At 36.4% G+C, this 26,988-nt stretch overlaps 1 protein-coding gene across 7 annotated transcripts in view; it reads right to left on the reverse strand.

The window, feature by feature from the left end:
• Positions 1–11,560: 11,560 nt before the first annotated feature.
• Positions 11,561–26,988, reverse strand: part of LOC18429911 (NADH dehydrogenase ubiquinone complex I, assembly factor-like protein (DUF185)) — a 41,739-nt gene continuing 26,311 nt past the window's right edge. For 4 of the 7 annotated variants that reach the window (XR_016057812.1, XM_020664721.2, XM_088869833.1 and 1 more), the window contains 5 exons: positions 24,505–24,685; positions 24,278–24,394; positions 12,504–12,548; positions 12,210–12,335; positions 11,561–12,052 (listed from right to left, as the gene is read on the reverse strand). Coding sequence is in view for 3 of the 7 variants with exons in the window: in XM_020664721.2 (XP_020520380.1) it covers positions 11,912–12,052; positions 12,210–12,335; positions 12,504–12,548; positions 24,278–24,394; positions 24,505–24,685 (610 nt within the window). In the remaining 4 variants the exon portion in view is untranslated. Of the gene's footprint in view, positions 12,053–12,209; positions 12,336–12,503; positions 12,955–19,552; positions 19,713–24,277; positions 24,395–24,504; positions 24,686–26,988 lie in introns of all 7 variants that reach the window. The other 3 variants (XR_016057810.1, XR_016057813.1, XR_016057811.1) reach the window with 2 other exon arrangements.

The raw sequence follows: 26,988 nt of genomic DNA on the forward strand, positions 1-26,988 counted from the left end.
ATACCCATACCCATCGTGTCCCGAGTCTAGACGGATCTATTGCCACCTTATGACTATGAGCTTTTTCTACTTTTTTTTTCTTTTTTTCTTGCCATCATATACCCATTTTAGTGGCAACAAGATAACAATAGCCCAACATTAGATTTCAAGCTGTTTGATTTGTCTTTTAATAGCTAAAGATGACTACGACTTCTTATGGTATATGATTATTAATACACCCAAACGAATAGGGCTTAAAGTAAAATGTTTTATCTCCAACGGTTTACAGGCACGGGTATGGATCGGATCTGTAGAGATAGAGATAGTCGATGAGATATAGATAGTTGATGATAGTTTTTAATTTGAGTATGTTGTATTTGATGTAGATATCTCTCTTAATAAAACTGGATTAGTTCACTATTATGAATAACTGTTTAGCCCTATAAATAAAGGGGACTATGTATATTCTTGATAATTAATCAATACACAATGATTTTCTTAGAGGATTCAGAAGTTTAACATGGTATCAGAACCTGTACTATCTGGTATCCATAAGCAGACATTGCCTTCTCAAGTTCATCTTCCATAGCCTTGGCAATATCATTCTTTTGTTAAAAGACATAATCCAAGTTGAGCTTTGGAACGCTTGCCTGATCACATCGAAAACATATGTTTGGATTTGTGTCCTTGTATTGCTTAACTTGTATAAAGCATCGCTTGCCTTATCAACAAGCACACTATACTAAATAGAAGCAACTACGTTAACAAAGACATTATCCTTGGTCTTTGTTTCGCATCTAACATCAAGTTGTTGCAAACGTAACGTGAGATGACCAGCAAGCTCGCTACCAAGAAACCATGGCATGCAATGGCAACCTGGCTCAAGCACATCATCAAATCGCCCATACCTCTCTTTAATAGCCACAATTGACTAATCCACTTGAATACAACAATAGAGAAATTGACCCATGGCTCACTTCTATTCAACAAACTTTTGAGTTTATTACCTCAGTGGGTTTTACGCACTCCCTACAATCCTATCTATACCTCTCTCAAGTCTCGGTGGCCTCTCTTCCCTTTCCACTCTGTAACTCACCCTCAAAGCACCCCTAAACTGTTGAAGTTTTTCGGCGTTTTCGTACACATACCTTACTATATCTTCACTGGAATCTGATCTGTACTTTCTCTCTCTTCATTTATGTTAAGCTCTGTTCGGTGGATCTCTTTACTTGTGAATCTCTCTCTTCCTTGTTCATCTCTTTACGATTTTTTTCGAATAAAAGAGGTGGTCCATAGGAACCATATTATATCAAAACTCTTTTTTATGTTCATGAATTATTTACTAGATCCAAATTCTTGATCACATCTGGGAGTTCTGATACAACTTACACATGGCTTTTGAAATAGGAGATGTATTACCTATAAAACTTGATGGGAAAAATTATCCCGATTGGCGGTTCCATTTTCAATTTTTTGTTGAAGGAAAAGGTTTGTGGAGGTATGTTGATGGCACTGAACCTAAACCGATTACACCCAATATTAAAGATACCCAACAATAGAAGATCAACAATACAAAAATTATCCTATGGATCCTCGGCTCTGTAGATTTGGTTATTGGAAGGCCAATGAGAGGCTTCCTTACTGCGAAAGGAATGTGGGAATATTTGGAAAAAGTTTATCAGCAATCAAATCTTGCAACACGCTTCCAAATCGAGTATGATATGTTTTTCTATAGTCAAGGGGAGAAAACCATTCAGAAATGTTATACTGGTTTCATGAACTTGTTGACAGAATATGACTATGTAAATTTGAAGGCTATCACTAGTGCTTATTGCATTTAGAGCTTAATGGGATAAATGGTGACAGGACCTAAGCCACCATTGAGGGAAAGAATGATATAGAGTTTGTACTTGTAGCTCAATGGGTTAGAGGAACACCATCACAAAAAGATCCATATTTGCTGCAATGTTATGAGTGTAAAGAATATGGTCATATAGCATCCCAATGTAAGAAGAAAAAATTTTGTACTTATTGTAAACGTGCTGGGCATATTATCACATAATGTCGAAAGCCTTTTCGACAAGGCAACTGGGCATTCAATACACGAAGACTTTTGTACAAGGCATACCAAGCTGCTAATGATGCTTCCAAGGAACTAAAAGTAGAGACCCCTCCATCCGACACTATTTATGACCCAAATATGATAATGTCCCAAACATCAGATGATATTCGACAATTGGTACAAAACTCTGTATCTACAGCTATCTCTTCTGCTTTCTCCTCTACGAGCTTGTCTGGTATGAAATCTCACCTATCCCCTAGTGTAAATCCCTTTTGGTTTATTGACTCATGTGCCTCTAATCATATGACTGGAGTGCACACAAGTCCAGCATCTACTAAACCATACCAAGGTAATAGTCAGATTCTCATCGCTAATGGGGAGAAACTTTATATTATTAGTACTGATAATCTTTCACTTTCTATCTCCCGTGGTACACCTTTTCATTTACGTAATGTCATATTCATTTCTAAATTAACTGCTAATCTAATATCTACGGGCCAACTAGTTGACGATGGTTACAATGTTCAATTTTCTCGTGATGGTTGTCTAATACAGGACCAACGCACTAGGAGAGTGACAGGGAAGGGGCGTAGAATTGGTCGTTTGTTTACTTTGGAGTTTGAGAAACCCAACTATGATACTTATTTCTTTTCTCCATCAAATTCTGATTTTTCTGTTTCCAATAAACAATGGCATATGTGGCATCGGAGACTTAATCATCCGAATGCAAATAAATTAGATATTTTGTTTCGTTCTAGTTCATTGCTAAATAAAGTACTTGATTTGAATTCTATCAATAAATCTTGTATTAGTTGTTCTTTAAATAAAAGTACCAGGTTGCCTTTTCCGACTTGAGTAGATAAAACAACTGCACATTTCCATCTCATTCATAGTGATGTGTGGGGTCCTGCTCCAACTTTATTCAGAATGAGATATAAGTATTTTGGTTTTTTCATTAATGATTGTACACGTTATACCTGGATATACTTTATGCGCCATAAATCAGAAGTTCTCTTCCATTTTAAAACATTTTTATCCATGATTGCAACTCAGTTTAACACCAAAGTAAAATCTTACGGTCAGACTCCGAGGGGGAATATTTATCAAATGATTTTCAAAATTTTTTGAAAACACAGGGTATTCAATTACAGAAAACTTGTCCATATACTCCACAACATAATGGCATAACTGAAAGAAAAAACTGTCATATCTTAAAAGGTATGAGGACCCTTATGCATGACTCTCGTATTCCTCATAAATTTTGGGTTGAAGCTACATCAACAGTTGTTTATCTCATAAATCACCTCTCATCCTTGGTTTTGAATAAACAATCTCCATATTATTGATTATTTCATGTTCATCCTGATTATTCTCTCTGGCATGTTTTTTGGTGTGTATGTTTCGTTTATCTTCCTCCGCATAAACGAACAAAATTTTCGATTCAAGCAGTCACCTGTGTTTTTGTGGATTATTGTCCCGACCAAATGGGGTTTTTATGTTATGATCCAACAGCTCGTCGTATACGTATTTCTCGCAATATTGTCTTTTTGGAAAGCATATTTTATTATTCTTCAATTGCAAAATCATCAGGGTCATCTGCTCTTTTCTTTCCAGATTTCTCTATTGATAAACCATCACACCTTTGAGTGCCTCAACAACAAGGCCAATAACACCAATCCATGCATACTCCATCTCACCAACTAGAGCAAGGTCAAAACTCCACCCTACCTGTAAGTGATTCTTTTCTTACGCCTATTGATAGCTCTACTCAGTTACGACATTCTTCACGTGTACCTCACGCACCTGATCGATATGGCTTCTCTCTTTATAATTCTGACTTTTCACTATAGCCTAGAGTTTTGTTTACTTCTCTTGATACGATTGAGGTTCATTTTAAAGACCTATATCTCTGTTTACTCTCTAAATCATTATTTGCCCCATTAGATTTGGTGGATATTCCTCCCTTCTACTAACAAGCCTTGACTATGCCTTGTTGGAAAGAGGCAATGGATATAGAAATCAATGCCCCGTTGGAAAACGATACTTGGGATTTTGTTTCGTGTCCTCCTCACACATCTATTATTGGTAGTAAATAGATCATTTTTGTAAAGCTTAAATTTGATGGAAAGATCAAGCGATATAAAGCATGATTAGTTACTCAATGCTACAAACAGGCGTATGGCATAGACTACGAGGAAACGTTTGCTCTTGTTGCTAAAATGACTACTGTACGAACCATAATTGCCCTCTCTGCTATTCGTCAGTGGACTACATCTCAAATGGATGTGAAAAATGCATTTCTCCATAGACATTTGAAAGAGACAGTATATATGTGACATCTTCCTGGTTATTATAATGATAAATCTATGGTATGTCATTTGAAAAAGTCCTTGTATGGTTTAAAAGAAGCTCCGAAAGCTTGGTTTGGACGATTTCGACAGGTCGTTCTGCATGCTGGGTCAAAACAAAGTACTCATGATTATTTGCTATTTACTCATCATTGTTCTACAGGAATAACAATTTTTCTCCTATATGTTGATGATATTCTCATCATAGGAGACAACCTGGATAATATCAGACACTTGAAAGAGCTTCTCAATCAATCATTCAAAATGAAAGATTGGGTCCGTTAACTTATTTTTTGGGCTGGAGATTCATTATTCCTCTAATGGATACATAGTTAACCAGAAAAAGTATACCAAAGACTTGATCAAACTGACCAACTTATCTGATGAGAAACGAGTTGATACACCAATGGAGGTGAATGTAAAATATAGAAAGGATGATGGTGACAAACTTCTGGATCTTACTCTTTATAGACAACTGGTTGGGAGTCTACTTTGTCTCACTATGACTCGTCCAGATATTTCTCATGTAGTTCAGGTCGTTAGCCAATTTGTTGCTGATCCTCGTCACATTCACCTTTCTGTTGTCCATCGTATTATTCGTTATCTACAGGGTACATATCATAGAGTTCTATTATTCTCTTCTAACTCTTCTCTCCAATTACGAGTCTATGCTGATGCGAATTGGGCAGGATGCCCCGATATTAGACGCTCAAACACTGGGTGGTATAATTTTCTTAGAGATTCTCTCATCTCATGGAAATGTAAGAAATAACAAATTGTGTCTAAATCTTCTGCAGAAGCTGAATACCGAGCAATGTCCTCAGCTTGCAGTAAAATTACTTGGTTGAGAGGCCTTTTACAGGACCTCAATATTCTTCATCGAACTCCTACACCATTGTATGCTGATAATATCAGCGTCATACGTATTGCGTCAAATCCAGTGTTTCATGACCGTACAAAGCATATAGGAGTTGTTTGTCATTTCATTCATGATAAATTTCTGACCGAAGAAGTTACACTCCCATATATTACCTCCCAACAACAACTTGCAGATATCGTCACCAAGACAATGACTCGTGCTCGTCATGACTATCTCGTTGACAAACTGATGATGTTCACCCAACCTCAGTTTGAGGGGGAGTGTAAAGATAAAGATAGTCGATGAGATATAGATAGTTGAGGATAGTTTTTAATTTTGAGTTTTTCTTGTATTTGATATAAATATCTCTCTTGATAAGACTAGATTAGTTCATTATTATCAGTAACTGCTTAGCCCTTTATATATAGAGGACTCTGTATATTCTTGATAATTAATCAATTTTCTGGAGGATTAAGAAGTTTAACAGGATCTAGCTGCACCCGAACCGACCTATTAAGTCCAAAAATTGGACCTATACCTGGACCCAAGGTCGGGTCAACCCATTGGGTCCCTGGTCTAGTATGGTCCATTGCCACCTTTAGGTTAGCATAAGGCCCAAGTTTACCTTAAAAAGTAAAGCCATGTATCAAAACCACACCGGTAAATGTAGTTCTGCTGTTAATGACTTAAATCTATTTTTTGGCCCTGATTATGAAATTTGAAGTTCCAAAAATTATGTAGATATGGTGTATTTTTTAACACTTAAAAATGAACGGTCTAGATAATTTGTTAAATGATTTATTATTTTTAGGGCTTGAATTCTATTTTTTTATAGATTAATAAATATTGAGGTAAAGATGATCGATTTGAGGGCTTTCAAGTTTTTTTTCCGCATATGTTAGAGAAATTATGGACAAGGTTTAAAAACGGTGTTGTTGCATTTTAGTGGCTAGGTCCATTGCCATTCTGCGGCAAAAATGACCCTTGTTGGGTGAATCGACAAAAGTGAAAAGTAACAAATTTATAAAGGTTATGGTTTCTATAAGGTTGAGGTCCTAAATATAAGGCGCACCTTCAAATAGCATTGGAAGATGTCATTTCAGTTCCGAAAATCCTTATGATGTCCTGAAAATTTATTTTTATCTTTAATTATAAATTTAAAGTTTGAAAAATAGTGTAGATCAAACAGGTCCATAAACATTTGAAAATATTAAAAATTGACGGTCTAGATAATGCATTCCAAAATGTATTATTTTCAAAAGTTTAAGTCCTTTTTTTTTTACATCCATGTATCTCAAGACCGAGATGATCAGATTTAAGGTTTTTCTGGCATCGAAACAACTTCTTCTAATGAATTTTTGAGATGCACCTTAGTTTGAATGTTTAGGGCCCCAACCTTATATAAACTTTTCCTATTTATTGAACAGTGTGGTTGGTATAGGTGTCAACCTTAAACAATCAAAGTAAGGGGCATCTCAAAAATTTTCTAAAAGATGTAGTTTGAGTGCCGAAAACATTTTGAAAAGCGCCTTACTGAAAACGGATGGTTTAAATGATATGTTACAAGATGCAATAATTTTATAGGGATTGTCTACAAATAGGTTGTTTACCTTTTGTACAATGAGGTCACAATATTTCTTGTCCTTTAGATTTCAAAACGGGTAGTTGTAAAAGTGTCAATGATTAGACACAAAGTTCGAAAAAACTAAAAAATTTATCAGACTTCCTGACTCACTCCAAAACATACAATTTGACATCTAATGAATAGGAATAATTGTGAACTCCTTGTACAAAAGCTAAATAGTATCTTTGTCAACAATCCAAATTTTATAACTTGAAATCCTTCTTTTTGTTTTTCATATACATTCAAATCGATGTTCACATGATGAGTTATATAGCTTTTCAATGTCAAAACAACATTTTTTTGGTAGGTTTTTTCAGAAGCACATTGTTTTTACATTACAAGATCGACATCTATATAATCTTTTTCCACTATAAAAATACGTGCTATGTAATGGAAATCGCAGTTGCTCATTGTCACAAAAAAAAAAAAAAATGAAAATGGCACTTGCTAATCTGATACGGAGAAATAGATAAAGCAAAAAAAATGATAAACATGAGAAATTTTGGACTTTTTTTGTGTTTTTGCTTTTCAAAAATTCCAGTGGAAAATTGAAGGTTGGTCTAATATTCTAAACAAAAACAAATCTTGTCAAAAAAATTCCAGTGGAAAATCCAGTCATTTTGTCATTTAAAATTTTTTTTTACAAAACCCTTCAAGTAAATAACATCCTAAGAAACATTATATAACACACCTCTATAATTTTTTCTCCTGAACCATGAATTTTAGACCATGATTTCAAAATCCAAATCTCATGGGACTTGTGAACTTCAACCATAATGTTATTCTTGTTTTGGGCCAAAACACAGGCTGAGTAGTGAGTAGTACCCATTATTTTTCAATACTTTTTGGAAAAATTGAGTGAACATCCCATATTTTGAGTCTGATAAATGACTCAATGCTTGCTTGGTGGTCAAGTTTGGGGATGGTAATGAGATAGCCGATGGTTGTGCTAAAAGGGGTGCTATTTCTTCTTCGCTTTTGGTCTTGGAAGATGTTAATTCTTTGATGTAATTATGTTTTTGTATTGTATGAAATTTTTTAATATTGTCAAAACAAAAAAAAGATTGGGGATATTAAAAAATTTTAAAAAATCAAGAAATTTATTTGTAATAAATTTTTATTTTTTAACATTTGCCAAATTATGTTTTTGTATTGTATGAAATTTTTTAATATTGTCAAAACAAAAAAAAGATTGGGGATATTAAAAAATTTTAAAAAAACAAGAAATTTATTTGTAATAAATTTTTATTTTTTAACATTTTGGCAAAGATTGAAAAGTGTCATGAATACTTAGTATTATTTCTTGTCTTTTTTAACACTTTTTTAGCCTGGCTAGACCGTGCCAAACTTGGGCTGAATAACTCGGAACTACAGGCCCGGCTCATGGCCAAGTTCCGTCCTTTCCTACACTAGTGTGAAATAGTCTCTCTCACACAATTTATATTTTTCAGCATAAGCTTTTCTGAGATAAAATTAAAGGAATCTTTCTCTATATATATATATATATAGGAAATTAAAGGGAATACTTAAGGGTATTCGTTTATTTTCTTCTTCTTTTTTTTTTTTTTTTTTTTTGGTGCAATTTGTTAAAGTTTAACACTTTGAATAATTATAGTACGACTCATCTTCAAACTCTGGCGGAAGATGTAGATCAAATATCGAAAACCCCTAAGAGAGTTTAAAAATTCTATTTCCACCCCAATTTATGAGATTTAAAAGCTTTAACAATTATGCACATGAGCACATATATAAACTCCATGGACGTTCAAGGTGAGTTGAACTGTTTTAGTACTTAAAAATTCTTCTCTTTTTGATATCTACAAAAAGTGAGATCAAAATGATCAATTTGAGAGTTTCTGGACATTAAATCGTCTATAAAAGAACTTTTTTTCAATGAATTTTTTAGATGCGCCTTTTTTATAAGGTAACAAGCATACATCTTACATTTGACAAGTTGAGAATAGAGAACTCCAACGGCCAGTTGTTCGCTGGATCTGTGATTTCTGTGGAATTGTGTATCCTCGAATTGATATTTCCTGGAATATGGGTATATGTTGTTTTTTTTTTTTTTTTTGATGAAATATGGGTGTATGTTGTTTGGATAGCATCCGATAGAGACCACTTTTTGAATTGCTTAGAATATGTTTTTCCTGGAAACTTTGAATTTTTTATAAATGATTATTAATCCAAAAAATTAACTATTTACAACTGACTAATTTAAGAAGAAGAATGAAAGTAGTGGTAAATCAATATCAAATTGGATAGCTTGAGTCTAGTCAATAGCACTCTTACAACTTTCTGATTTGAAATCTGACAATGCAAGAACAACGGTGACCTCCTTGCATGAAAAGTTAATAGTCTCTTCGTATATTTTTTCTAATTTTCATTGGGCTTTTTTAAAGCATGATTTCATGAAGCAAGCATGTGCTGGCATCTCTCTCTCATATTAAATATCATCATTAAAAATGACAATCTGGATTGAGATCGGTAGAGGACATCCTGGTTCTCTTAAGGGAGTTGGACTCAATCCCATATCCATATGAACGCTTGATGATGTCGGACAGGAAGGCAATCATCGATTCATATTCAAGCCCTTTTTTTGTCTAAAGCTTTTTTCAACAAAACCGATGCTCATTTATCAAATTTTTCTCAAGACTTTCCTTTTCTAGCTCTCCGTTAGATGTACAATAGATTTCTTTACATGGACACAACTTTTAGATAGAGCTGGCAAAGAACCGAGCCAGGGCCGGACCAGCCATCACCCACGCCGGCCTAAATCAAATTAAAAAACAAAACATAAAGTTAAAGAAATAACGGGCGGGACCAAACCGGGCCTGCAGCTCAGGCCCCTTTTTTTTAGGACCAAGCCATTGCCATCCTTACTTTTAAGGCTCGTTCAAGAGGTAAAATTTCATCTGTTTTCTGCCTCCCTCTCACTTTTTCCAAATTCGTCTCAAAATCCTCATTAAATCTATGACCAAGTTTCTCATATCAAAAATGGTTTTGAGATAGAATAAAATAAGAGATTGTATACAAAAAGACGATTTATATTTTGTTCATAGAAGTCACAATGATTCTTCCTTACTAAATGTAAATTGGATGACTTGAAGTGAGTCACGAAGTCCGAGAATTTCTTTTTTTAAAGCTTTGTGTCTATTCAATGACACTCTTACAACCACTCATTTTGAAATTTAAGAGACGAGAATGATTGTGATCTCCATGTATTAAAAATAAATAGTCTCTTTATAAACAATCCCTTCAACTAAAGGTGGTGCTTTTCTATTTTGTTACGGAATAAAGTTTGGGAGTTAAAATTGCATGGAGAGCATACAAGTGAATTTGTTGGGCACATTTCTCCAAGATTTCCAACCTAAATAAAGAAAACATTTTCTTTTTTCTTTCTGTTTTTCTTTCTAGAACACAACTGAAAGGAAAACCCCCTATTTAAGTTGAATCTTCCATTGTTTGAACGAAAAGATTAGCTGCTTTTGTGGGAGCAAATTGTCCATTAGCTCTCTTGAGTACAATCCAAATTCTGTGGATGTAAAATTTGGCCCAATGACCTTAAATAATAAATTTTCAAATTGAACCTACGTGATTGGAAAAATACCATAACATAATAGAACAAGTACGATCCAATTTTTGGAAGGCAAGATCTCATGATTGAACAAGTACGATCTTTTTTCTCTTTTTTTTATTGATGTGTCAAGAAATCTATTTTAAAAATGAGCTCAAACTAAGTAGTTAGGATGACAATATGACATCTTGAGTTTTATTTTTATTATAAGAAGGGGACCTCATCCCCATATGTTAAACTGACATCGTTTTGGAAGCTGTTGATCCAAAACGACGATGACACTTCCCACACACAAATAGAAGTGCACAATTGTAGAAACCGCAGCTTCCACAAATCAAACACGCCATAAAAGATCACAATCTTACCCCAAATTCCCTATTTAGTGCACAACAGGTGAGCATCTTAGGGAACAGCCCTTATTCAGGATAGAAGTTGACCTACCATCATGTTTGCCTCTATCCAGGATAATCCCCCACATTTCAGCTGAAGCTCGTCAAAACTATGTAACTTTTTATACGTGCAGGCACCAAACTGCCATTGAAGAAACATGCATGTAACCATATCTAGCCGAACCAGAAACCAATGTTCTGAAATGAAAATCGATGGAGCGGATCAATTCACCCGCAGATCCATGTCCGATCATTAGATAGTTAATCTGGATCAGATCTGGATCAGTCTAAATCGACGATCCATAAAATATTAATAAATAAACAAAATACAATACAAATTAAAATAGGAGTTCATAGGATTCGGATTTAGAAGGGACCAAAGAAAGTATTGAATAATCTTGACATAATATAGAATATATATACGAGGCATTTTAAGGGCAAACTGGGCCAGACCTATGCCATCTCGTGGGACTGCATTGGTCCCAACAGATTCCCATCCCGATCAGCGACCTAGATCAGAAATCTCCAGGTTTAAAAAACTGCTACAGACAAATAATACCTTGCGGTTCCTTTTATAGGTAACTGCCTAGCAAATGCAGATAAAAGAGGCATTGTAACTAAAAAGGTCCTCAGGAGTAGCAACTGAACTTTCAAGTGGGGAAACAAAGCAAGGACGGCAAGGCAAAGACATATCAGTCAAGGCAGCACTCAAAAACATAGAATGCCAAAAAAATTAAATTTTCTACATATTAAGCTTAATACATGATCCAAAACAAAAAATTGTTGAAGCCAATGATATTTCGAATATTTACCAAAACAAAATCTGTGACTATCACCTGGGACAGGGATTTTTTTAGTGGTTACATGCAATTTAGCTTTCGAAACCAAGACAAGAGTGGACATAAGCACAGCTGGATTAAAACTCCATACAATTTTATTTAAAACAACACATTGGAAAACTTCATTTTGGGGTAAAAAATGCTATCGGAGCATCAGCTTTCCATGAGCTCACAGTTGCAGTAAATGGTCACCAATGAAGCCGAACCATGCGTTTCCTAATCATGGATCATGTACTATGGCTTAGGCCTGTTATGAGTGGGAACACTCAAATAGAATTTTGTGTTTCTGAAATCTTCTAGAAGTGGGTTATACCCATCCTTAGTTCTTGTCTTTGAAGGAAGCCCAAATTCTTCCATGAAAGCAGCAGTATCAAGCTACACGCAAAGGAACAAATTTGAGTGAAATAAGAAACGGAAAATTCAGATAAATAAAAATCTTAATTATTCAAGTCCCGCATCAAGCTATATGACACGCAGAAAGCTAAAAATGGTTGGAAAGGAAACAAGTTTTCCTTGAGATAAAAGAACTTACTATAATTGTTCGCCGTTTCTTCATTTTCCTAGATGGTGTAGTATGATGGTTCGGTCCATCAGCACAGTCGTGATCAATGCGCTCCAAGAGCCAAAAATCTGTAGGGAAGAAAATATCTGCATCTCCCTGCCATGGCTCATGGAAAATGAGGTATTAAACAATAATGGGATTGTTGGCCCTTTGCTGGATAACAGAAACAATAGCAAAAACCTACACCAAAATTATCATTTTCTTTTCCTTTCTTCCTAGATGAAACTAGATCTACTTGACTCACAGCAAGGAAAAGCACCATACCCTGGCATCTGTGTAATTGTTGTAGTCTGTACTCCGACCATCTCTCTGAAGCATTCAAGACAGGTAAAAGATAAAACAAAACACGTTGTCACAATGGTATCCTATACCTTGGTAAAATCATAAACAAAAGATGACATGATTCTGCATTCTAAAATATTAGTAGTGTGTGCATTCGCAGCTAAGTAGTGCTTGCACCAATGAAGAATACGCCTTAGGCTTGATTGGCTATTGGTTGATGCATGCAACACTACATCCCAAGTTCAATTCCCATGCTGAAATACCCAAAAAGAGAGACAATCAGGAATGCATGAGTTGCAATCATGGACTGGTATATATGCATATGCCCCAAAATTGCCCTGTAATTTCATAAATACCACATCCCTCTGTGTATTGCTTCACCAAGTCAAAATGATGTTGGGCTTCATAACAACACTTTGAGCTTTCAAAAATCCTAAGCATATAAATTGATGAGGACAAGGTGTTAGTCACCAATAAAAATCAGGGAGACGGCATTAGAATTCAGTATAAATCAGTTTTTACCCTAAATATTTGTTCTGCTAGCTCTATTGTCACTTGGTGGAGAACAAGTGAACACTTTCATCACTTTTTTTAAAAAAACATATATACATACTGATCCCTAATTTATTGAGGCCTTTGCATTGGTACATCGAGCTGAGTTTTTTGACATGTATATTGACAGGGTTGATATCTAATCAAATAGCCGACCCCAATTAGTTGGGAAAAGGCTCTGATGATACTATTATATCTAATAAAAAGTTTTTATAAGGGAACAAGGGTTTTCACCTTGTTTTTAGGTTTTCTCAAAAATATCACTTGTCTTAAGCTCCATCAAGTAAAACCAGTAACGGATCTGGTTCATTTCAAGCATCAGTACCCTCTAGAAGTTTAGGATCAAAAGAGAATCAGGTTTGTGTTCTCTCTTAATTTTTTATTGCTACCCAGATTGCCCAACATATGTTTTAGACATTGAACATGTATAGAATCAAAATTGACTCGAGACAAATACCAACAATTTTGCATAAGCTGTATGCAAACCTTCTTTTGGGGTGAAGCTTTCTTGATCTTAAACCGTCGTTTGGTAATATGTTTAGTTTTAATATCTTGGGTTGATAATCCAAGAAAATGGAGAGATTGAAGAAGATGTCGCACACAGAATTAGGGCGGGGTGGGCACAATGGAGATGTGCAACTTGAATTTTATGTGATCACCGCATACCAATGAAGTTGAAGGCAAGTTCTATAGGACAGTTGTGAGACCAGCTTTGCTCTATGGGGCTGAAAGTTGGGCAGACAAAAAACAACATACCCATAGAATGAGTGTAGCAGAGATAAGGATGTTGAGATGGATGAATGGCAAGACAAGAATGGATAGAATTCGAAATGAATCCATTCGGGAGAATCTAGGTGTGGCACAAATAGACGCTAAGATGAAAGAAAATAGATTTAGGTGGGCCGGCCATGTGTGGCACCGCCAAGTTCAGCACCTGTTAGGAGGTGCGAGTTAGTTCAAGTAGGACTTAAAAAGACAAGGGGTAGGCCCAAAAGGACGTGGTTGAAAATAGTTCAAAAAAATATGGGGACTTATGGCCTCACTGAGGATATAGCCTTTAATAGAGTAAACTGACGAACCAAGATTCGTGTAGCCGACCGCAATTAATAGGGAAAAAGCTTTAATGATGATAATGATAATGGTCAGTTAACTCTGCTTCTTTATAGCTCAAGTATGAAAATTACAACTATCAAATTTAATGGAAGAAATTACCTATCCTGGGCACAGCGTGTAAAAATTGGTTTATGGCGATATAAAATGGGTCATGTAGATGGGACTTCAAAAGACTTCTAGTTCTACATATCCAAATTTTGATGAATCGAGAGCTAATGACGCAATAGTTATTTCATGATTACTTAATGGGACCTGATGTACATGACAGTATCATGTTTTTTTGATGCCCTTCGATAGAAATTCTCTCAGTTGTCCAACTTCGTTGTACCATAGCATGCTATCAACAAGGAGATAAGTCTCCTTCGGCGTATTTTGGCAAGCTAAAAGGAATGTAGGATGAACTGAGTTACTATGAACCATGTGACCGTGCAGCTGGGCTTGAAAAGTATAGAATGAAAGTAGATGAACATCAGGTTTATGAGCTACTTACAGGTCTTAATTCAGACTTGAAGCTATTATCACATCTTACTTCAAGAAAAACTTGCTTTCCCTCATGAGACTTATAATCTTCTTCAATGAAAAGAGGAGGAATGGAAGTTATGCACCACGCATCAATTGCAGTTGAGCACCCTTCTCTGGCAACATATAGCAAAAACACCAATGCAAGTGGGAATCACAGGAAAACTAGAGCTTAGGAGCATCCCAAACAAGAGAAATCTTGTTCGAAGAGTGGATCGATGTGTGGCTGCCCCATTTCTCTGTCGTTCCTCCACCTCAACGGCAGCTTAATAGGCTACCTCCAACCGTGGCATATGATGTAGGGCGAACTCATCTTGAATCGCATTCCCCCAACCTGGAAACGTGATGCACCTTTTGGTCCTTGGTTTCCATTAACTCATTATGCAAGGATAAGCGGTAGTACTCATCCATATACTCCTAAACTGATTTTGTACCTTGATGCAACTAGTGAAATTGTGGGTAAAATGTTCGCATATAGCTCGACGGAGAAATTGCATGTGCAATCTTACCATTATCAAGGGCCATGAAGAGATTTTACCTTTGCCCTTTCAAAGCCGTGCTTCTTAAACTTGACCCCACCAAGCTAATGCAAGCGCCCTTAGTTTAAGAGCTGCGAGTTGACCTTCTTTGAATCGGAAACGTCTTTCCAACCAAGGAAGAGCTTCACAGTGCTCAACCAGTCCAAAAACTCTTCAAGAGAAAGATTTCCATAAAACTCAAGGATATCAACTTTAATACCTCAACCGGACACTCCGTGCTCTTATTTTCATGTACTTGATGCCTATCATGCAATCCCAGCAATTTGTGCCCCTATGCTAGTCACATCGGCCAGAAGGTGGTCGACTGCCCAAAACTATCCATCAAATTCACAATCTTGTCGATGTCATAGCTCAACAAACAAAATTGGATGAGTGGACACATCATCAACCTGCTCCAACCCAAATTTGGACTCCAATCCGTGCCAATCTACATCAAAACATTCACGATTCGATCAAAGACCATGGGAACCTCTTCATTTAGGGCATGTTATTGGTGCAACCAATTTCATCAAGTTGTCGAGTCGCTCGTTCATCTGATCGAACTTGCCATTCCTATGGGCATATGACCATTCATAGCATTTGCTAACCGTATTTGAACCCTACTGAATACCGCTTGATGTGATAGAAACCCAGGAGTTTACATTTACATCAAGCATTCTTTCAATCTTAGAACGTGCATAAATCAGCCAACCATAGATAAGGAAATAAGGATCTTCAGGCAACATCAAGAATAAGCTCATTCTCTATCTTTCATGCCAAGGAAGAAAGCTACTTTTCCTTTTCTTTTCAATCACGTCCAAATACAAAGAAGAACTCAATTGGGATCTCTTTAAAATATCCTAAAAGAAGTCCAAGATGAAAAGGAGCAAATCACGCCATCCTAAAAAAATAAAGCTTCTCAAATTTACTAGTCCTACCCAAATCTTTAAATAAAGCCCCAATTGGGACCCTCCATGCCACTAGTGCCAATTAATATTTCTCGACTCGGCTCGAGCCTCAAACTCGGCCTAAACCCAAGCCGGGTAACGCCTCCGACTCCGATCGGACTCGGTAGAGTAATGTACAAGGCCCAAAAAGCCCTAAAAAACAAAAAAAAAAAAAAAAAAATACTAAGAAATAAACTAAAAGGTTTGAAAGTGAAACAAAACTAAAAACCAACATAAGAATCCAAATAAGCTAAAAAATATAAAAAAAAAATGGATTTAGATAAAATAGATTTATGGTTAGAGACATTTCAAAAAAATCCCAAAAAAAAGGGAAAAAATAAAAAAATATGGCATTTGACAATAAAAAGTCACAAATCATTGTAGTAAAACTCATCCAAATTGCATCTATGATTTCTACACATTGATCCTCCAAGTTTCTAAAATTTTTATTTTTAATTTTTTTAATATACCTAAGTTGTCCTCGGATACTCAACTCGGCAAAGCGCTGAGTCCAAGTAACTCGGCCAAATCAGAATGGAGTACGCCGGGTAGTTACACACTAGTTCCAATTTTACAATTAAACAAAAAGACAATGTCAAACAAGCATTGTTCAAAAAAGCGAACCGCCCAATGCCTAGGCGGTCCAAACCGCCCAGGCCTAGGCGGTCAAACTAGGCGGCAGTCCCCAGGCGGCTGCCCAGAGCCTGCGCCCCTCCTAGGGGCGGAAATGAGTTTTCTTTTTTTGTTCTATTGAGTTTTGTTTAAACATAAAGGCTTTTAAGGATTGGTTTTATGTTCATTTGAAACCTAAACCCACAAGAACCCATTTTAAAGAGAAATAAATCTCAAAAAAACTAAATTTTGTGATTTTCATTGGATCGAAGTGTTTCTCAAATTTTACGAAAAATGGATCCAAGCATCACCCAGATAGATTAGATTTAGTTTTGGAGTTTTTTTAATCCTATTAGAGGGTGTTTTTTACTATTTTAGGACGAGAAAACACCTCATATGGGAGTTTGGAGTTCGAACAATCAAAGTAAATGCAAAACTTTATTTTTTAGATTGCTTGTTTTATTTTGAGATGTCTATTCAGGATCTAGTCGAAGTGGAGATCCGAGTTGGAAATATGGATATAACCCGAATCCAAATGACAAAAATTGCATTAGATGCAATTATTGTGAAAAAGATACAAATAGGGGGATAAACTGGTTTAAGAAACATCTTGCCGGTATTAAGGGGGATGTTGCCCCTTGTAAAAATGTTCCTGAAGCTATCAGAGAGGAGATTAAGTAATATATGAGTTTTGTAAAACAAAAACAGGAACAAAATCCTCGTCATTTGAATAGATCTATTTCTGGTTCTTCTAGAAGAAGTGATCCGGGTTGGAAGTATGGTTATAACTTAAAACCAAACGATAGAAATTGTATAAGGTGTAATTTTTGTAAAAAAGATACCAATGGGGGTATTAACCGATTCAAGAAACACCTTGCCGACATTAAAGGGAATGTTGCTTCTTGTAAAAAAGTTCTTGAAGCTATTCGCGATAAGATTAGACAATTTCTGAATTTAAAAGAACCAAAAAAGGATGAAAAAGAGCCTTGTTCTATGGAAATATCTTCTCCAGGTTCTTCTAGAAGTGGTGATCCGGGTTGGAAGTATGGTTATAACACGAATCTGAATGACAAAAATCGTATTAAATGTAATTATTGTGGAAAGGATACCAATGGGGGCATTTACCGATTTTAAAAACACCTTGCCGGTATTAAGGGGGATGTTGCCCAGTGTAAAAATATTCCCAAGGCTACTAGGGAGGAGATTATACAATATTTGAGTTCAGAGAAGCACAAAAAGATAGAAAATGGTAGAACAACCAAGACTCCTAGGGCCTCATTTGCACATGCTAGTAACAGGGAGGTAGAAGAAAAAGAAGAGGAAGATGCAGATTCAGAAGAAACAGAGGAGGTCGAGCGTTGAATTGAAGAGGGAGATGACTCTGATGATGATGGCCTCGAATCTGATGCATATGATGAGGCTTACCTTATTCCGTCTTATGACGATGATGACGACTGAAGAATGAAGAGTTGAAGACGCTTGAGTGCTTGACTCTTAGTGTTGAGTATTAACTATTGTGTCCTAGAATGTATATTTTCTGAATTTCTGTATATTTTCTTTTTCTTATTTTTAGTTTCTACTATCTAACTTTTGTGCATACAATGTACAGTGTATCAGACTATCAGTGTATGCTTGTATGGTTTTACTATTTTAGCATTGTATGAAAATATGGAGTATCAAAATTCTCTTTCCGACTTCTATCTTCTTTTTTTCAACTGGACCGGCCAAGTTCTAGGAGCTAGGCGGCTTGGACCCCCATGGCCGCCTAGGTGTCGCCTACCGCTTTTTGAAACACTGCAAACAAGTCCTTGAGTTTAAGTAAATAAAATTATTCAAGTGTTGCCCAACTTTGATTTGCATCATGGGGCGGGTAGTGTAGTGGTGGTGGTGTTGCGGTGGTAGTGGCGGTGGCAATGATAGAGGTGGTGGTGGTAGAGAGAGAGAGAGAGGTGGCAATGTTGGAGCTGATAATGGTGACGGGGTGGTGACGGTCAGAGAGAGCTTAAATTTTTGCAAAAAGACTCGGAGTAGTTTTGCAAAAATATTCAACTTTGGGGCGCAAATGCAATTGGGAAGAAATTCAAATTTGAAAATCAAACAACCCCTTGAGGACAAATTAGTGTACTACGACTTGGCCGAGTTACTATGCCTCGCCCTATGGGCGAGGCGAGTTTACTTGTACGCCTACGTTTGTATCATTTATATATAATATGTTCTCTTTTAATAGACCAAAGTTCAAATGGCATTTTGGTTAGCATGTCAGACTCTTTTCTGTCATGGTGAGGGTTCCAATCCCCCCAACACGCACTCATATTATTTTATCCATGGGGCCTAGATGAGTGGAGCCCAAAAAAATGAGGTATGCGGGCCTCGAACCCAAAACGCAATACAAAACAGCATCCTATGAGCGACATGCCAAACCAATATATATATATATATATGGGAAACGCTGAGGGTAGCCCACTAACTAACGCTACAATGTTAACCCAACGGCCCAAATTGAATCAAGACCGATCCAATGGTAATGATTGCATTTCGTATTTTAATTTTATTTTTTTTCTACAAATCCAAATCACTTCAAATTTTGAACGTCTATTCATTAAAAATAGTAAAATCTAATAAAAATATCAAAAACATAATTCACAAAAACTAAATTGTTACTCGCAAAACTTTTTAGGGGTATTTTGATAAATTTATATTTTACAAATTAAGCGGTAAGAGCTCGAATTCCTCTATTTAAGTAGAGCTATAGAGGAGAATGCGCTCTTACCTCCTCAGTTAGAATAGTTTTCTTATCAAGCCTTACAGGCTGACAGCTTTCTTTCCAGCTTTCAGATCGAGTTGTGACCGCTCTTGCTCGCCACTCTCCCCGATCCTGCCTTCGCTGTCGCTCCTTATACATCTGCTTTAATTTGACCTATATTGCTTTCCTGACCAGCCAGAGGAAATTTTTTTAATATTTTTATTAAGTGTACCTTGATGAGAAGAGTGGACACCTAAATTTCATATGATTTGGATATGTAAAAAAAATATCATTACGAAATGAAGTCGTGACCGTCAGATCCACCCAAATTCAATCTAGGTCGTTGGGCTAACATTGTAGCTATTAACTAATAGGCTAACCTCAGCTTATCTCTCTCTCTCTCTCTCTCTCTCTCTCTCTCTCTCTCTCTCTCTCTCTATATATATATATATATATATATATATATATATATATATGGGTTATATTAGGGTGCTCTATAAAGCATCTTATAATTATACTCAACAAAATTTGGGTACTTATATACCCTTGTTTGTAATACAATATTTTTCTTAATAAGGGTATTTTTTATCATTAGGAGGGTGTGACATCATCCACATGGGATATGACATCACCCACTAAATGTCACTAGTGTGCTCCATTTGGGTAACGTCACACTCCGCGTGGATGATGGCACACTCCTCCTAATGACTAAAAATACATTTACTAAAAAAATTATATGTACAAAACAAGGGTATATAAGTGTCGAAAATTTGTTGAGTATAATTATAAAATGCTCTATAATGTGAGCACCCTAATACAACCTTATACACATTCACACACACACACACACACACAAAACAAAGGCATATAAGGTACGGAGCTCCCAGATACCTGGGCAGCCTTAAGGAAAGGGGTTGAGGTGGGGGCCATATGTTGTTTTGTATGTGTGTTTAGTGTGTGTATGTGCATGTACACGTATGTTCATGCGAAGGTCTAGCATGAAATTCTTAAAGATCATCTTCTTTTTCTCTTTTTTTTCTTTTGGATCTGTATTTGTGAGAGAGGTCTCGAACACTTGGAGGATATGTCAAGAGACAGAGAAAGAGGTCATGCATCGAACACTTTAAGAGTCTATCTTCTTCTTCTTCTCATAGGCAAAGAGAGCACATGGACCTGAGTGAGAGAGAGTGAGAGAGAAGGGCAATACCAGGTCTTATTTTTGTTTGGGTGGATTTGAATTTATTTTTATTTTTTTTAAGGGATGGCACTACGTGGTGCCCAAACCGCCTAGGCACCCACTTGACCGTCTAGACGCCTGTCTTAGCATGCCCGCCAAGACCCACCGCTTAAGCGTCAGCCAGGCTGCTTAGGAAGCAAGGCAGCCAAATTTTCATTATATATATGGAAGAGACTATAAAACACCCATGGGCAAAAATGAACACTATTTTCGCCCATGGGCTTGGCACCGTCTGATTTTTTTGGACAGCATGGATTAAAGACCGCCACGGACATAGTATGCCCGTGGCGGACTGTCCCGAATATAGCATGCCTATGACGGGATTTTTTCACGCAAATTTGACGCAAAACATATACGGGAACCGCCACGGCCCCCATAGGTCCGTGGCGGTTTTTAGAAAAAACCGTCACGGACATGTCCGTGACGGGGGTGAAACATTGTAGCAATTCGCCTATAAGTGTTTTTAAGACTTTTCCACATATATATATATATATATATATATATATATATATATATATATATATATATATATATATATATATATATATATATATATATATATATATATATATATTCTATGTTCCCCCTACAACATAGAAGTTCGATCCTCTCCCTTATCCAACCGTCCATTTTTTAATGGAGGGCTAAGATTGCCCCAATCACAATGTCACATCTCTACATTGTTTTATTTTTAATTTTTTTTTCTATAAACTGTTTTGACACCAAATTTTGGACGTCCATTCCTCTATTAAACTTGCACTAACGAAAAATATAAAAAAAATATTTTCAATAAAATACAATGACCAAAATACCCCTGAAAGTTTCAAGAGGAATTTTGGTTATTATTTTTTATCTAAAAATTATTGTTAATATTTTTATAGGTGAGCCCCAATGAGAAGATTGCACGTATATTAAGAAAATTTGTATTAAAAAGGTTAAAAATTAAATACTTTGAAACATCGGATCTAAGATCAAACAGTGAGTGGCTCTCTTGATAAAAAATGGACGGCTGGATGGTAGGGGGAGGATAGAACTTCTATGTTGTAGGGGGAACATAGAAAGCTTTCCCATATATATATATATATATATATATATATATATATATATATATATAGGGAAACACTCCCATACGCACACTCGCGTAGAGCTCTTCGGTACGCCAATGGCAGTGGTGGTTTGTTGGGAGTTGGAGAAATTGGACGGTCCATATCAATTTCACAGAGCTCCCCGTTTTCAAATAAAAAACGCATTTAATGACTGACACCTGGTGCTGCCTAACAACGCATGCCATCTCTCTCTACATTGGGGTCCTATCTCTCTACATCGGGTCCTCTCCTTGTTCCTCTCTCGCACCATTGACCTCCTCTCTATCTCTCTCTCATATCTGAACTAGGGAAAAACCCTCGTGCTCACTCTCCCTCGAGCAAGGCCATTGCCCATCCACTCTCATTTTCTCTCCCCCCATCAAGTCCTCTCTCCCTCACCCACCTCAGTAAACCAAGGAAAACCACTTTCGCTCTTTCCCTCACTCTGCCTCTCCATCTCTCTGCCCCAACTCTACTTGAGCAAGGCCACCATCTGAGCCACATCAACACCACCGCCTTCACCATTTACAGGTACATCTCTCTTTGTTAGGTCTCTCTCTCCATTCCTTGTTACATTTGCTTCCAAACTTTTGCTATTGTTTATGATTGTATCTCTTGCTACAGTTTGAAGAACGCAACATACACAGAGGAGGGATATTTTTGCAGGAAAAAATACAGTTTGACAAACACAGCTTGATATTCCACATTAACAGAACTGGATTTTTTATTGTATTTATAGAGTTGCAATTTTGTTCAAATTCACAAGTGGGAAAGAGTATCCCATCCTCTCATCAGAGAACTGGATTTTTTATTGTATCGTTAGAGTTGCAACTTTGTTGAAATTCACAAGTGGAAAAGAGCATCCCATACTCCCACTAGAGAAATAGATTTTTTAGTGTATCTATTAAATACGTTTTCTAATTGAAAACACCGTGAAATCGATATCGACCGTCCAATTTTCCCCAACAAACCACCACCGCCGTTGGCGCACCTAGGAGCTCTACACGAGTGTTTCCCATATATATATATGGAAAATGCTGAGATTAGCCCACTAGCTCATATGAACATATGAACCCAACGTCCCAGATTGAATCTGGGCTGATCTGACGGTCACGACCTCATTTCATGTTTTAATTTTAATTTTTTTCTATAAATCCAAATAATTTGAAATTTTAGACGTCGATTCTTCTCATCAAGGCACACCTAATAAAAATATTTTAAAAATAATTTGCAAAAATAAATTGACCAAAATCCCAGAAACTTTTTAAGGGTATTTTGGTCAATTTATTTTTTGAAAATTATTTTTTTGATATTTTTATCAGATTATCTTATTTTGAAGAACACATGCGTAAAATTTCAAGTTATTTTGATTAGTAGAAAAAATAATAAAATTCAAATACGAAATGAGGTCATGACCGTCAGATCGGCTCAGATTCAATCTGGGCCATTGGCTCATATGTTCATATGAGCTAGTGGGCTAATCTCAGCATTTACCTATATATATATATATATATATATGGGTAAACCTTACAACAACTGGCCAGCTATAAGAAATAGTATATAGGTAGAATGGGAGCCGTCAGATCTTCATCATGTGATTTAGAATGCACATCACTATTTTAACTTTAAGTTTTTTTATATAAATCTAATTAATATGAAATTTTGGGTGTATATACCTAACACTATTACGCACCATATAAAAATATAAAAACATTATTTTCAATAATTTAAAATGACCAAAATCTCCCCATCATTTTTCAGGGGTATTTCGGTCATTTGATATTCTGAGAAATATTTTTTATATTTTTTTTACTTGTGTGCCCTATTTTTTAGTACACATGTCCAAAATTTCATCATGATCCAATTTATAGAAAAATAATTAAAATTAAAACAGTGATATGCTTTCTGAACCGTATGATAAAGATCTGACGGTTTCCATTCCACCTATAGCACTATTCATTATAGCTGGTCAGCTATTGTTAGTTTTTTCTTATATATATATATATATATATATATATATATATATATCTTTCGTCCTTTAAAAAAAAAACTTAGCTGGACCAAGCGAGTTACTCGAACTTGCCTGAGTAACTCGCCTCCAATTTTCAATACAAGAGGTCAAATTTTATTTGAAAAAAAATTTAAATTGGTCCAAATTGCAATTGGCTACCAAGTATCCAATCCCACCACATTAAAAATCATGCTAATTTCTTTCTTAGATAAGATGTTGTGCAGAAGTTGCATTAAACTAATGAATAAGTTGCATTCAACTACATGAATAAAAAAAAGCGGTTATTATATGAAGACAAGACAACTGCCATTCAAATAACTTTAGAGAATATGTTCTCATCGAAAATGTATGTTCTTTTGATAAACTTGTGAAGCAAAGATATTTCAAATATATTTCTGAAAGGGAATACGAGTAATCACCTTGGTTGATACCAAAGGAGCTCTATCACCGGTTATCTTCACATCAGGGAGATAGCTGAAGTCAGAAGCAATCAATGACATATTTGGCAATGCCCAGTGCAAAACATCGAACAGTTTCTGTTTTTCCAAACATGAAATTTTACATGAAACATTCCATAAGTTTCTGCTTTCAGTAAGTAATGAAACATTTCACAGGTTAGCAGAGGAACAAATCTTTCTTGACATACCAAGCAGCCAGTTGGTATCCAGGCTCTTCTAGGTCTGGGCAGAATTTTTGACCAAACGCTTTTTGCTGCTGATATGGCTTTAGCACCCAAACTTCGGTCTTTTATATCCATGTTAATGATATCAACGCATCGTGCAATCAGGGGATCTTGTAATGGCCTGTATGACTCCACCATAGATGAACTAGCATGGAAAGAAACTCAGAATGAGCAAAACTGATGTCCAGCTGTACCTTGCACATGTTGTCCACTACGGATATGACAAGAAATAGATAACTAGTGCATGTACAAGACATTTAACTGTAGAAATCCTAGAAATAGCAAACAACACACATGACATCGAATGCCACTTAACAGTATATTCTGCTTCCTCACATACATTAGGAGGCTCTAATGCCTTAACTTTTATATCAAGGTAGTGCACTCATTAAGAACTTCAAATTACATTTGAGATACATATAGAGAGAACACAGCCCCAGTCTAAACTAAGATCAACAAAAAGAATCAAATAGCAGAGTACACTTCAATTAAATCAATTATGCAGTTGCATCTAAGATGGAAATCGATAAAACATCCACATGACATGTTGCCCAAGTGATTGACTGGAGGTACTTGCAAGATACTCCATGGCTCCTAGGAGGTTGCCCTGCTCATGAAACACTATTAATGAATTTTCCCACAAAGATCGAGGAAGTTGAGAACCAGTCAGTTTGTTTGTCTTCTATAGGTAGATTCCAAAGGGCGCAGAGCTATCTCCACTGACAACCTCGGTTCGCTACCACATGACTTTCAATGCGTTCGTCTATTTTCATTGTCATTTTTTTTATAAATGAAGGTAATGCATAGGATTATAAAGCATACAAATCTAAGTAAATTCAACATAGAACAAGGGACACAACTGTAAAACAACCAGTCATACTTCGTTTTCTCATGTACATAGTAAAAGGTAACAACCATGCAATGGAAAATATCCCAATTTGTATCTGGATAATGGGGGGTGAAGGAGAGGGATGAAATGGGGTAGCCATGGACATAGATGGATAAAAAGGCGTGGGTGGTTTGGGGATGGTGACTGGAGGTAGGATGATGTACAAGAGCTTCATGGTGTGATCACTGGATAAGTGGGATGGCTTATGGGGATGAGTGGCCACTTTGAATTGCCACAGGACAAGGGAGTAACCACAACACCGTCAAGACAAGCCCCATGGAAGACGCAATGGTGTATTGATTCAAAAAGTGCTCCGCCCAGCACCTAGGCGGCTGCCTAGGTGGGTTAGGGGGGCCTGGGCTATGCGCCCAGGCCCGGGCGGACCAACTAGGCGGGCTGTCCCTGGGCAACAGGGCGCTGGCCCCCCTAGCCCACATGGGCAGCCGCTTAGACGCTGGGCGGACTGCTTTTGAATCAATGAGCCCTTGCCTTTTCTATGAGGCTCGTCTTGGAGTTTTTTTTTTGTTTGGATAATAAAAAAATGCATAAATATGCATTTTTTATACAAAATCTGTACTTAAAACAAGATTAGTGGACACCCTTTGCCCGCTTCCGCCCACCTGGGAGTTGGGCAGCCTAGAGCCCCCCGGCCACCTAGGCACCGCCTAGCATTTTTTAGAGCATTGAAGGGCAGCATGAATAAATTGTAATAACAAGAAGAAAAGAGGGACCCTGGCCTCAAATGCAACCATGGATCCACAACATATTCTACTTCCACTTGTTAACTCTCCTGGAAGGATAGTTGCCATATGCATGCACACGAACAACATAAAAACCAAGGCCCACCAGGTTTTTTATTTTAGGAACCTAAAAACCCAAAACAGGAGAAAGTAATGACCGTTAAAACCTCAAGCCCTGAGTAACATGAAAACTCATTGCTTAAAACTATAAATAAATCTTGGCCTTGACCAGAAGAAGTACTTAAAGTGGAATTGTGTTCCATTAGCATGATCAGAAGCATGAAATAATGAATGCAAAAGCATTACAAATAGTAGCAAAGAGAAGAAATGCTAGAATAGAAAATTAATCAATAAATTGTATAATGTAAAGGTTATAAACAAAGTGGAGCACTTATGCCAATTATATTGGAATGCTTGTATCAAAAACTGACATAGTATGCCTACTGTCACTGGGAAGAGAAAAATACATAAGGAGTCCTATACTTCATTTAATAAAGAGTTTGTTTATTGAAACATACGCCACAATCAACTCATAATCAATGAAAGAATGATAACCACATACAACCAGAGAGAGCTTAAAATGTAAGAGATGATGTTAAACACATTCATATATAGTTAACAAAACCATGGTAACTACATACACGTAGAATAAAAATGCACAACAAATACTGTAAATACAAAATAACAACTGTCCACAAGTCATTAAAGTGATCTTTTGTTGCATAATACACAAATGATGAAAGATTATATGTGAATTTCCCATCTCAAAAATTCTAGTCATGTGCAATTGTCAAAATATTACATGGAGTTTCAATGCAA

Source organism: Amborella trichopoda, chromosome 6, assembly GCF_054954075.1.
Source record: "Amborella trichopoda isolate Santa Cruz 75 chromosome 6, AtrichopodaSantaCruz75HAP2 v2.0, whole genome shotgun sequence".
Classification (NCBI taxonomy): Eukaryota; Viridiplantae; Streptophyta; class Magnoliopsida; order Amborellales; family Amborellaceae; genus Amborella; species Amborella trichopoda.